This window comes from Sus scrofa, chromosome 6 (assembly GCF_000003025.6).
Source record: "Sus scrofa isolate TJ Tabasco breed Duroc chromosome 6, Sscrofa11.1, whole genome shotgun sequence".
Taxonomy (NCBI): domain Eukaryota; kingdom Metazoa; phylum Chordata; class Mammalia; order Artiodactyla; family Suidae; genus Sus; species Sus scrofa.
The window spans coordinates 17,232,510-17,245,738 of NC_010448.4; the positions used below are offsets into that span (position 1 = coordinate 17,232,510).

The following is a 13,229-nucleotide window of genomic DNA, read 5'->3' on the forward strand; positions in this document are numbered from 1 at the left end:
CAGTGCAGCTGGTGGCACTGAGTCACCCACTGGCCTCTGGGCTGCAGACCAGCTGAATAGGCACCTGGGCCACTGGTCTGATCATCCAAAAGCTAAAAGGTGGAGATTTTAAGGTTACATGTTAGAAGAGTCCCAACTTGACATCCTTTTCTGGTAGAATTTGATATCCTCAGAAGGGGGCCTAAATTTTATATGATGCCCCTAAAGATGGGTGAGGCTGTTGACGTGGATGAGGCTGTTGATGTAGAGGCCACTGACAGCACTGAGGAAAAAGAGGAACTTAAACTCGATCCAGAAGATCAGGATGAGGGGGAAGAGCGTGACCTGGTTCCTGAGAAGGATCAAGTAGCTCAGGAGCCCACTGCAAGTCTGCAGTCATGCTTCATGTGGCTGGGCCACGTGGTCCTGCCTGGTTCCTTGTGCTGCTCGGCTGTCCAGCAAGGAATTAAGAACCTTTCTTATGTAAGTGGGATAAGAATATTAAGCTGGAGTTCCCGTGGTGGCGCAGTGGTTAACGAATCCGACTAGGAACCATGAGGTTGCGGGTTCGGTCCCTGCCCTTGCTCAGTGGGTTAACGATCCAGCGTTGCCGTGAGCTGTGGTGTAGGTTGCAGACGCGGCTCGGATCCCACGTTGCTGTGGCTCTGGTGTAGGCCAGTGGCTACAGCTCCGATTCGACCCCTAGCATGGGAACCTCCATATGCCGCGGAAGCGGCCCAAGAAATAGCAAAAAGACAAAAAAAAAAAAAAAAAAAGAAAAAAAAAGAAATAGCAACAACAACAACAAAAGACAAAAAAAAAAAAGAATATTAAGCTAAGTAAATGATACATCCTGGCTCCAAGTCGCTCAAAATGAAGTGGGTTACAGCAGCAGAATGGATAAGAAGTGGACAAGAAAGCGGCTTCTGGAGTTCCCACTGTGACACATTGGGTTAAAGATTCAGCGTTGACCTAGCAGTGGGATAGGTTGAAGAGGCGGCTGGATTCCATCCTTGGTCGGGAACTTTCATGCAGTGCGGGTGCAGCCGAAAAAGAAAAGACAACATCTCCAGATTAGGCTTGTTTCACTGTTAACCTCCATACCTCACCAACTAGTACCTAGTGTTGTTGTGATCTTTAAATGAGGTCACCTGTATTGATTAACTCTGAACAGTGAAATTGTTAGTTTCACTGGCCTTTACACCTAAAAAAAGCGCCAAGGAGTGGATACCAAAGCACATTTCCTCCCGCTCCACCGGCCCAAAGCTTGCCCCCGCCCACACTCCCGTGGCAGGGCTGGTGGCAGCATTGCGCATGCGCGCGAGGAACCCTGAGCCGGAAGATGCGGGCGCGGCCACCAGGCGACGCTGCTTAGTCGCCTCTGTTCTTCTCGGCTTCCAGAGGCCCTGATTGGGACTGAGGGGGCGGTGCGAGCTCCGTGCGCATGTGCGCTCCGGCCCATCTTGGCCAAGATGGCGCCGGTGGAGCACGTTGTGGCCGATGCCGGGGCTTTTCTGCAGAACGCGGCTCTGCAGGTACAGGGGGTTTGGGCGGAGAGGAGCGGGATCTGGGCTGGCGGCCCCTAAAGGGGCGCGGGAAATCGGGCAGCGCGTTGCATGGGTACGGGCGAATGTGAGCCGGGCCGGCCTCCCCGCAGGACATCGGGAAGAACATCTACACCATTAGGGATGTGGTTAGCGAGATTCGAGACAAGGCCACGCGCAGGAGGCTCGCGGTCCTGCCCTACGAGCTGCGTTTCAAGGAGCCCTTCCCGGAATACGTGCGGCTGGGTGAGTGCCTCTGCCCTGTATTGATGGCGAAGCAGGGTCCCGGCTTGCTGACTGGACCTAACTTGGTGCTGGTTGGAGTCTCTAAAGCAGAGTTGAACTAGAAACTGCACCATCTAGGAGATCGTGGTGGGAGAGGGGTTTTCTGAGTAACGAGTCAGCCAGAACTTGCCAGTTACATCACTCACTCTCTAGGCCTCACTTGCCTCATCTGTAAGACAGAATTAATAACGAGTTTGCTGGGAGCATTAAATGAGGAGTCTGTCACTCAGCACAGTATCCAGCGCTGTAGAAACATTCAGTAAATGTATTGGGGTTAAAAAAAGAAGCCAGATCTCTTATTCTTGCCCCCACCTTTTTTTTTTTTTTCCAGTAGATCAGAGTGATGACGGTTTTGGATAAGGAGGCTGGTCTCAAATCAGAAAAAGGAATAGTTTTTAGGCTTTACGTTATTAGCCCTGTAAGAAAACTAAACAGCTGTCGCTTGGCTTAGGAGTCAGCGTTTTTCTATTGTTAGGGAATCAAAGGTAACGATCCCACCTCTTTAAAGGGCCTGGGTGGTTGGAAGTGTTTTTAGGGTTTAAAAGTTGATGATGGAGTTGTTGGTATCTAAACTATTTGTGACTTATGTAGTTTTCTCCAACTTATTGGCTATATGATCTTTGACCAATTATTTATCTTTATGAGGAAATTCTATACAAGATTTGGCTGAGGGATAAAATGAGAGCCTTTTTAAAAATGCCTGGTACACAGTAAGTGCCAGTAAATTTTAGCTGCTTTTAAGAGATGCTTTTTTAGGAAACATGACTAGCATACTTAATGTTTTTTGTGCTAGTGTAGCAAAAGACATCTTTCTACTGATAAGTGAAAATCTCTTATGTGTTTATTGTTGATGTCTCAGGAGAATAACAGTAGCAACAGCGGGCTTTTACTATGTGTTGAATATGAAGCAACCCAATGCACCCAATATTTTTCATCCATTCTTTGCCTTTTTTTTTTTTTTTTTTTTTTGTCTTTCTAGGGCAGCACCCGTGGCATATAGGGGTTCCCAGACTAGGGGTTGAATTGGAGCTGCAGCTGCCAGCCACAGCCACAGCAAAGATGGATCCAAACCCCATCTGCAACCTACACCACAGTTCAGGGCAATGCTGGATCCTTAACCCACTGAGCAAGGCCAGGGATCAAACTCGAGTCCTCATGGGTACTAGTCAGATTCATTTCTGCTGAGCCATGACAGGAACTCCTGATTATCCAGTCTATTAATCTGGATTGTTAGAATCAAAAGAATTTTATTTCTGGGAGGGAAGAGACCTTCTATTCTAATGTAATCACCAAAGCCCAGATAAATTGGAACTCTCATTTGCAGATGTTATGCTAACTTTTAACCTGTTCTTTTCCTTCATTTGCCATCAAGTCAATGAGGACATCATGACTAGCTAGGATTAATCTTTTTTTTTTTAAGTTTTTATTGTGATTCCTTATTATTATTTTTTAAAATTTTAATTTTAATTTTTTTTTTTGCCACACTCGTGGCATGTGGAAGTTCCCAGGCCAGGGATCAAACCCGTGCTACATCAGCGACCCAAGCCCCTGCAGTGACAACAACACCGGATCCTAACCCATTGTGCCACAAGGGAACTCCCTGGCATGAATCGTGATGAGAATACAAATGTCCCAGTTCTGAGTAGCAAAGGATCAGTAAATGGATTAAAATGTTAAGAGGTTTTTCTTGGGATATAAGTTCTTTTCATACTTTTATCATGGTTATCCAGCAGCTATGGCTCTTTGCTTCTGACTGAGGTTTGGAATCTCTTGTTCACAGTAACTGAGTTTTCAAAGAAAACGGGAGACTATCCCAGCCTCTCTGCCACAGATATCCAAGTATTGGCACTCACCTACCAGTTGGAAGCAGAGTTCGTTGGGGTGTCTCACCTAAAACAAGAACCAGAAAAGGTAAATCAGAAGGATTGTTGGTTTAACCTGTTTGGATTTTGTTATTATGAGAACTGTCAGGTACAAAAGTAGAGAGCCACCGTCCCCATCTTTCTGCCTCCACGGTTAATCAACTCATGATCTGTTCTGTCCTCACCACCCCCAGCCCTGAAGATTTTGAACTTTGACATCATGTGGTTTCACTGTAGATATTTTTGCTGTGTCTGTAAAGAATGGATGTCTCAAAAAAATACCCACAAAACCAATATTACACCGATGCAAAATTAATAGTAATTCATAAACTTTTTAATAGTTTGTCTGGATCAGGATCCAGGTTAAGTCCATACATTGCAGTTAGCAAATGTGTCCCAGTCTTGACCTATAGGTTTTTGGTAATGGTTGGTTAAAAAAAAATGCAGAAAGAGGCGTTTCTGTCATGGCTCAGTGGTTCACGAATCCGACTAGGAACCATGAGGTTTTGGGTTCAATCCCTGGCCTCGCTTGTGGGTTAAGGATCTGGCGTTGCCGTGAGCTGTGGTGTAGGTTGAAGATGCGACTCGAATCTGGCATTGCTGTGGCTGTGGTGTAGGCCAGCAGCTACAACTCTGATTAGACCCCTAGCCTGGGAACTTCCATGTGCCGTGAGTGTGGCCCTAAAAAGAAAAAAGAAAAAAAAAAAAAAAAAAAAGGTAGAAAGAGTAAAAATCAACTATATTCTCACTACTTTATAAAAAAATAGAATTCTTTCCAGCAACAAGCAAGAAAGAATACTTTCAGAGCTTGACACTTTTTTTCAACCCTGGCTACCTTCAGAATTCTGGGTTCCTGTTGTGCTTTCAGAGTCTTGGCCGGGTTGAAGAGACTAAGGGATTTGTGTCTGCGCTCTGCTGGCTGTTTCCAGACCAGAGGATTTTAGAAGATAATTAGCCTCAAGTAATTAATTTCAACTAGCATTTGCAAAGAATTGCTTGCTCCTCACTGCCTTAAATCTTCAAAACTCAGTAGACTCACGTTCCTAGTCTGGATAGAACTGCCTTCATTTGTTTTTAACCAATTTAGAGTCCTTCAGTCCAGAAAGTCTAACAGTGATGCCCAAGATAAAGACTTTACGACGTTACCAGAATGTTTTGAGGGGATGGGAGTGAATTTATATAGTTTTACATAATTTATATAGAATTTATATAGTTTTACATAAATTCTGACTCTGTGGCTGAGCTGGGTTTTCATTTTTGTATCTGTTACTTCAGGATTCTTAAAAATTGCTGTGTCCTACAGGCTTTTTGGCAGAAGTTAGATGTTGTATATCAAAAGCTTTAAAACAGCTTATCTTTTGATCCAGTAGTTCCATTCTGAGGCATTTATCCTAAGGATGTAACCAAAGATAATTCTGACTTTTACATGTAATGGTGTTCATAAGTCTATGGACAAAAGAGAACTGCCTCAAAGTGGTTATTTATTGGTAGTGGAATTGCTGACCAATTCTCTCTATATGTTTTTGTGTTTCCCACTTTTAAAAAACATTGAATATCTTCTCTTTCACTATCCAGGTGGGAATAATACGTTTTCTCTGTTTTTTTCAAACCGGGAGTGGGGGCTGCTGTGCCCTAGCATATACAAATTCCCAGGCCGGGAACTGAGCCCACACCACAGCAGTAACCCAACGTGCCACAGGGGCAACACCAGATCCCTAACCTGTTAGCAGCCAGCAGGGAACTCCTGCTTTCCCTCTTTTTAATTACTCTTCCATGTTGAGGTTTCAACCTGTATTTCTTTGCTTAGAGTTGTCACTTTTTTCTTTTTAAAGGTGAAAGTGAGTTCATCGTCTCAGCACCCAGAAACTCCTCTGCACATTTCTGGTTTCCATCTGCCCTCAAAGGTAACTTCTTAGATCAGTCAGACTCTTCATGCTCTTTTCTGCTGCATGTCAGACCTCCACACATTGTCTGTTTACAGGGAACCAAATTTCCCGAGACAAATACCGTAGTGTCTTCGGGCTTCTCTGACCTGATTTGTGCATCATATGGCATCTCATCTATAACCCTCTCCATTTGCAGGTTTTAACGGTATTACTTCTTTTAACCTCAGCCTAAACGTCCACAAGAAACAGTAGAACATGGAGAGCCAGCCAGGGCGTCTGAGGACCTAGAATTCACTTCCTTTGTGTTCTGGAGAAACCCGTTGCCTGACATTGATCGTGACCTGCAGGAGCTGCTGGTAAGGTCCTGCTTTGTGATCTCCTGATGATGCACCAGCATCCCCCAGTCGCTCCTGTGGGCAGGGAGCTGTGATGCTGTGAACATTTTCAGATTGACGGAGGTGGGTGTGTTCCGAGTGAGGAGGAGAAGGAAGAGGACGGATTGGAAGAAGGGAAGGACCAAGACAGTGATGACGACGGGGGCGGGTGGATAACCCCCAGCAACATCAAGCAGATCCAGCAGGAGCTGGAGCGGTGCTCTGTCCCCAAGGACGTGCGGGTCGGCTGTGTGACCACGGACTTCGCCATGCAGGTGGGCGGAAGGGCCTTCGCTATGTGTCGTACCTGTCACACAGGCACTGGCCCCTCAGAGATTTGGGGGTGTGTACAGAGCTGTTGTGTACACAGCTTCTTTTCCTGATTCTAGAAATTTTACCTGTGGTCTTTGGTAATTTTTAGTTTTGCTTGGAGGTTAGGGAAATTTATATAATAGATTTTATTTATTTTTAATTTTTTTTGCTTTCTAGGGTTGCACCTATGGCATATGAAAGTTCCCAGGCCAGGGGGTTCGAATTGGAGCTTTAGCTGCTGGCCTACACCACAGCCACAGTTATGCGGGATCTGAGCTGAGTCTGTAACCTACACCACAGCTCACAGCAGCACAGGATCCCCAGCCCACTGAGTGGGGCTAGGGATCAAACCCGAATCCTGATGGATACTAGTTGGATTTGTTTTTGCTGCACCACAATGGGAACTCCCTATAGAGTAAATTTTTAATGTTTAACATTCATGGTCTGTTGATGCTTTTCTTTCAGTGTGCTAATGTCTTGTGCTCAGTTCAATACTTACTGGATGTAGAGATTTCTAGCCCAGAAAGGAATGTATTTGTTAAGGCAAAATAAATGTCTCTGTTCAGAGAGCTTGCCCACAGGGACCTTGCTGAAGTGATGAGCACCGTCTGCGGCCCTTGAGATGGGAGAAGTCTGGGTCCTCGTCTTCGTGTACGACTACACATCTTTAGAGGCATCTTAAGTTTATTCTTCCTTAGCAAACCCCCCCCCTATGGCGCAGGCCAGGGTTTGTGAAGTCATTTCAACAGCGGTTTATGCAGCTGTTAAAAAATGTTGGTTTTGCTGTGCGTTCAGTTCCGCTTTAACCTGTTGCTTGCAGAACGTCCTGCTCCAGATGGGGCTGCACGTGCTGGCTGTGAACGGCATGCTGATCCGTGAGGCCCGGAGCTACATCTTGCGCTGCCACGGCTGTTTCAAGTACGTAGCCAATAATGTGCGCCCGGCACCCCTCTTTGCACACTCTCCTCTCTTCCTGAACCTTCTATGAACTTCTTGAAGGAGAGCTTTCCCTTGTGTACAGGTGTTCCCTCCCCCTTGTCGCTTCTGCGTGGGCTGGGTCCTGCCCCCACCAGGGCATTGAAACCCCTGGAACAGGAGTTCCTATTGTGGCTCAGTGGGTTAAGCTCCTGATGTTGTGTCTGTGAGGATTCAGGTTCAGTCCCCGGCCTTGCTAAGGGGGTTAAGGATCCGGCCTTGCCAGGGGCTGTAGTGTAGGTCACAGATGGAGCTCAGGTCCTGCATTGCTGTGGCTGTGGGGGAGGCCAGCTAGATTAGATTTGATCCCTAGCCCCGGAACTTCCTTATGCCAGGGGTGCAGCCCTTTAAAAAAAGAAAGAAAGAAAAAAAGAAACCTCCAGTGACTTCCCACCTCCCAAATCCTAGGAGGCTGTTTTTAGTCCTTGTCTTCATGGCATAGGATTAAGGGTGTGGGTTTTGGAGCAGGGAGCTCTCATCTAATGACAAGTATTGAAATGTTTGTGGATGGAATGATGTCTGGGATTTGCTTTGAAATAAAACAGTGGGAAGAACGGGTACAGGTAGAAATGAAGCTGGGTGAAGGGTCCACGGGGCTTCCTGATGCGCTTTGATCAGCTGTACATTTGGAATTTTCTATTTAGAAGAAACGTGGGTCAGGATCCAGACTTGGTGGGTTCAAGTCGGGAGTCTTTCTCCTCCTAGCTGTCTGACTTTGCAGTCATGGGTCAGCTTTCTCTGTACCCTGAGCTGCTTCTTACCCAAAACTGGAAAGATGGTCGTGCGGAGCTGGGGAGCTGATCACATGAGCGTGTGAGTCTGGTGCACAGGAAGCTCTCCAGGCAGGTGAACTGGGAGTTTGGTGGCCGGGCCCTCCTCTCCATTTTGCCTCTGCCTCTGGAACTGGTTCTTGCAGTGGGGGCTGGTGTTAGCGTGGAGAGGCCCCCAGGTCCCAGAGCTGGGGGGCAGTGGAAGAGACCCTGCTGCAGCGCTGCTGTCAAAGCATGCACCCTGGGAGCTGCATTCAGTGGTTCCAGCCTCTCCATGGATTCGTTCTAGACGTTGCCATCATGTAGGTCATCTGTCTGGTGGAGCCCCTTTTCGCGGAGGCCTTGTGTGTGCTGCTTTCTGAAGCAGTCAGGTGTCTCGCTGAGTCCACAGTGCTGTTCCGCTGAGGGTAGAGTAGCCTGAATGGAGCCTTGCTCCCCAACAGCCCTAAAAACAACCGGTTGTAGAGTTCCCACTGCAGCACAGTGGGTTAAAATCCTACTGCAGGGAGTTCTCATCATGGCTCATCAGGTAAAGAACCTGACTGGTATCCATGCGGATTTGGGTTTGATCCCTGGCCTCGCTTGGTGGGTTAAGGATCTGGTGTTGTTGTGAGTTGTGGTGTAGGTCGCACATGCTGCTCGAATCCAGCATTGCTGTGGCTGTGGTGCAGGCCAGCAGCTGCAGCTCTGATTTGACCCCCAGCCTGTGAACTTCCATATGCAGAGGGTGTGGCCCTAAAAAGAAAAAAAAGAATCCAAATGCAGCAGCTTGAGTTGCTTCAAGTTCGGTCCCTGGTCCGGGAACTTCTGCATGCTGTGGGGTCGGCCATTAAAAAGAGAAACAATCCCTCCTTGCTTGGGGCCCAGCTCTGCCACCATCCTTTGCAGATCTGCCCACTAGCCACTTCTCAAAGCTGCCTCTCGCCCCTCAGAATCTTTTTTTTTTTTTTTTCTTCTTTTTCTACTTTTAGGGCCACACTCGCGGCACATGGAGGTTCCCAGGCTAGGGGACTGACTAATCAGAGCTGTACCTGCCAGCCACAGCCACAGCCACAGCCACGCCAGATCTGAGCCACCTCTGTGACTTACACCACAGCTCACGGCAACGCCGGATCCTTAACCCACTGAGCAAGGCCAGGGATCGAAGCCGCAACCTCATGGTTCCTAGTCAGATTCGTTTCCTCTGCGCCATGACGGGAACTTCTCCCGCCCCTCAGAATCTTTAGCGCATACATGCACCAGGCTCCTGACAGTGCGGCTTCTTGCTTCTTGAAGTCTCATTTCTCCCATTGTCCTTTGTTACAAAAGGCCCAAGTTCCTCAAATTAACATTCATTCTTAGAAACTCTTGGAAACGTTCTTGTGAGATTAGCCCCATTGACCAGACAGTTTCTTTTATCGAATGATTCTCCCTGCACTGTTGACAGGCTTAGTTCACGTGCAGAGACTTCAGGTAAAGGGCTCGGCTGCTCTAGCAGTTTCTCGCAGCCCTCGTCTCCTGACCACAGGGACTGAGGGAGAATTCCTCAAGCACAGACACCAGGGCACCTGCGTGGTCCCTGACAGCAGCAGCATGTCCCGCCAGGGTCCACCCCGGGGCTTAAGGGGGTCGGAGAGAGCCAAGGCCTGGGGTCGGCCTCAGCACGCACACCATTCACCCTCAGCGGCTCTGCCGGAGTTTCCTGTGTCACTCGTTAATGCTTGGCACCTCCAGAGCCACCGCCAGCTTAATGCCCAGGCTGACGGTGGGGACAGGGTATTGAGTCATAGTTGTAATGATGTCACAGTTTGCCTCTTGAGAAGGTGTGGTGGTTCCAAGAGCGCTGATTCTAGAGCTAGATTCCAGGGGCATACCCGCCACTTACTAGCTCTGTGACCTTGAGCAAGCTACCTGACCTTACCTGACCTTTTTCCCGTCTAAAAGGGGGGCCGAGCAACTGCATAGCATTGTTACACTTGTAGAGAGGTCGTGATTATTGCAACACCATTCTGTTCCGTTTCCCTCTTTACTGACTTGATGCTTGTGTCCTTTGCGGTTGAGCAGCGGCCTTGGCCTGGGTCTGCGGAGGGTGGGGTGCCATCCAGCCCGGCCCCAGTTCCCCGTCTCCTCCGAGCCCCGTGCCCCGCCCTGGGCTCCGGGCCCACGCTTTGCCGGTGGCTCCAGGGCAACACGTCTCCTTTGTGTCTCTAGGACCACGTCCGACATGAGCCGAGTGTTCTGTTCACACTGTGGAAACAAGACCCTGAAGAAGGTGTCTGTGACCGTCAGCGACGACGGAACCCTGCACATGCACTTCTCCCGCAACCCCAAGGTGCTGAATCCGCGGGGCCTCCGGGTGAGTAGCCCGCCCCCACCCGCAGGGCCGCGGGGGCTCTAGAGGCCGGTGTCAGAAGCCCGCGATCCCGATGCCAACACGGCCGGCCAGATCAGAGGGTTCTGAGGGGGTTGCAGTCTGAGGAGACATAACCAGTAAGCGCAGGAGTAAACACCACGGGCCCAGGAAGCCCCAGGGTCACAAAGAGGGAGACGGTTTGCACGATGGTAGAGGTTGGATTTGTGCAGGAGTTCGAGAATGAGCAGAACTTCCAGAAGCTTCAGAGGGCAGGTAATAGTAAGTGCTCAGCAGCACAGGCAGTGCCGGGTGCTTCAGGGCGGCCAGGAGTTGGTTGGAGGAATCGGGAGAGAGGGCTTGAGAGACAGGCGGCTCTGACGGCCGCTGACCTGGCGCCGGGCCCTCCAGCTGCGGCAGATGCCATTAATAGGCGAGAAGAGTGTCTAACTTTTCTATCTGAAAATAATTGTAGATTTATAGAAAAGTTGCCCAAAACAGTACAGATAATTCCCATTTTCATTTCACTTAGATTTCCCAATTTAATCTTTGACTGCATTTTCCCCCGTAACCATGTGAGAGGGAATTGTACGTGATGCCCTTGGCCCCATGAGTGTTTGTTTCTGGAAACGAGGACTGTCTCACCCGTGATGTAACAACCAGGAGGTTCGCCTTACTACACACAGTGCTGCCAGCTAGTCTCCCGACCGAGTTCCAACTTTGCCGCAAATTCCCTGTTGACAGCAAAAGAACAGGGTTTGGGGGTCCAGGATCCAGTCGAGGCTCACACATTGCATTTGTCACATCACTTTCATCTCTTTTAAACCAAAGTAGTTTCTCAAGCCTGTTGTCGCTCGTGTTTTTGAAGAGTACAAGGCAGTTTGTAGCAGATCCCTTACCTTGAGTTTGTCTGGTGTTTCCTTGTGGTTGGAGCCAGGCTGTGTATGTTTTGGCAGGGGCACCCAGAACTGATGCTGTCTTGCCATTCACCGTCCTGTTGGGGGTGAATGGTGACTCATTGCTCCGTTTACTAGCGATAATAACTTTGATCACTTAGTTAAGGTGAATTCTTATATAACCACAATATATAATTACCACCCCAAGATTACCAAATTTCCTGTTAGGTTATTTGTAATTAGTAGCTGAAGATACTTTGATACTGTATGAATACTGTTTCTCATCAGACCAGTTAAAGTTTATATACTACTTGGTATTCTGTTGTAAAGAGGAACTTAGCCATAAATTTATTTATGAGTGTGGTCTGTAGCTTGTGATTCATTGTTGTCATTAGTCATTACTGACTTTTGATGCTCAGACAGTTCATGGGGCCTCTGACTGTATTAAACAGTAAATTTTAACTTCACTTTCAGCCCAACACCGCATAGTTCATTCTAGCTTCCTTTTTGTATCCATTACACCCTTAGTAACACCATTTTCCTTAATTGTTTATTTGTTCAACCAGAGACTATAATATATAGAGAGAGAATTGCTAGCCTCTACTGTTGTGAAAATGGTACCTGCTTACCAGAGTTCTGTGTTTTTGTGTTATTCTGTCTGTCTTGAGCTGAGGGTGTGTAGTCAAAAGACCACATTGCGTTCTCATCCTTTTTTTTTTTTTTTTGGTCTTTTCTAGGGTCACACCCGAGGCGTATAGAGGTTCCCAGGCTAGGGGTTTAATTGGAGCTGTAGCCGCCAGCCTATACCACAGCCACAGCGACTCGGGATCTGAGCCGAGTGTGCGACCTACACCACAGCTCACGGCACCACCAGATCCTTAACCCACTGAGCAAGGCCAGGGATCGAACCCGAAACCTCATGGTTCCCAGTCATATTCATTAACCACTGAGCCACAAAGGAACTCCGAGTTCTCATCCTTGAGGCGGGATGGGGCACGGCTCATGTGGGAGGCTCAGTGCTCTGTGGGCAGTGATGATAAACTCCGTTGCTGTCGTCGCAGGCAGAGCCTGCGTCGAGTTGTCAGGTGAGCTGTATGTTTACAGGATCTGATGCGTATGACTTTGGAGCCCGTCCTTCTAATGGTCTTCCGTCGTCTTATTTGCAGTACTCACTCCCCGCTCCCAAAGGGGGCAAGTACGCCATCAACCCCCACCTGACCGAGGACCAGCGCTTCCCTCAACTGCGGCTCTCCCGCAAGGCCAGGCAGAAAACCGACGTGTTTGCCCCCGACTACGTAGCTGGGGTGTCTCCTTTTGCAGAGAACGACATCTCCAGCCGGTCGGCTACCCTGCAGGTCCGAGACAGCACCCTGGGAGCCGGGAGGAGACGGTTAAATCCCAATGCTTCCAGAAAGAAGTTTGTGAAGAAAAGGTGAAGGGGGGCTCACAGGCAAGCTGGACTGCTGCCGTGGCTGCCGGGGAGTCCCATGTGTCGCCCCCAGCTGTGCCGGACCGAGGGAGTGGGCCTGGCTTCCCAGTGCTGCCCCAGGACTTGCCGTGGTGCCTCGGGTTGGGTTGGTGGTGGGACTCAGCCATGCCCTGGCCCCCGTGCATCCAGAGAGAGAGTTGAATGAAAGCAGAAGAAACAGTGCCTGAAGCAGATCTTCAACCTTTAAAGAAGAGAACTTCCAAGTGGTGATATTTTTCTAATAAATGTGTTTGCAAGCTTCTGTGCATTTTCTTTTTTTGCCTCTTAGGTGATATGAAGCAAACACTTGCGTGTGCCCAAGAATCAAGCGTTGAGGTTTATATTTTTTGTAAGAAGATACACTATGTTTATTATAATAAAACTAAGAGCTAGCATTTTAACTTATTTTGAAACATTTTGATCATCCAGGAAAATTCGGCATTGAACTACCTAGAATCTCTCATTGTTTACCTTTCTCTCCAGTTGTGAGTATTCCTCCTCTTTTGTAGTTTCTCTTTCTGCGGGTCTGCTCAGGAAAGGATGTTCGTT

The 13,229-nt window shown here is 48.3% G+C and overlaps 1 protein-coding gene across 2 annotated transcripts; it reads left to right on the forward strand.

Moving 5' to 3' along the window:
* Positions 1,354 to 12,942, forward strand: NOB1 (NIN1/PSMD8 binding protein 1 homolog). 2 transcript variants are annotated; one of them, XM_003126901.3, is made up of 9 exons: positions 1,354 to 1,514; positions 1,637 to 1,769; positions 3,589 to 3,719; positions 5,503 to 5,574; positions 5,784 to 5,912; positions 6,005 to 6,205; positions 7,063 to 7,160; positions 10,178 to 10,322; positions 12,379 to 12,942. In XM_003126901.3, exons 1-9 carry the CDS (start codon positions 1,452 to 1,454, stop codon positions 12,646 to 12,648), a joined length of 1,242 nt encoding a protein of 413 aa, XP_003126949.1. In that variant the 5' UTR covers positions 1,354 to 1,451; the 3' UTR covers positions 12,649 to 12,942. The 2 variants fall into 2 exon arrangements, with proteins under 2 accessions (XP_003126949.1, XP_013843954.1); XM_013988500.2 differs by lacking the exon at positions 3,589 to 3,719 and having other exon boundaries at positions 1,369 to 1,514.

What these genes read in the sequence shown, in the direction of transcription:
- NOB1 (XM_003126901.3), top strand. Translation starts at nt 1,452, where the DNA reads ATGGCGCCGGTGGAGCACGTTGTGGCCGATGCCGGGGCTTTTCTGCAG. An exon ending in GTGACCTGCAGGAGCTGCTG is followed by an intron (nt 5,913 to 6,004) that starts GTAAGGTCCTGC and finishes GAACATTTTCAG; the next exon opens with ATTGACGGAGGTGGGTGTGT. An exon ending in CGCTGCCACGGCTGTTTCAA is followed by an intron (nt 7,161 to 10,177) that starts GTACGTAGCCAA and finishes TTGTGTCTCTAG; the next exon opens with GACCACGTCCGACATGAGCC.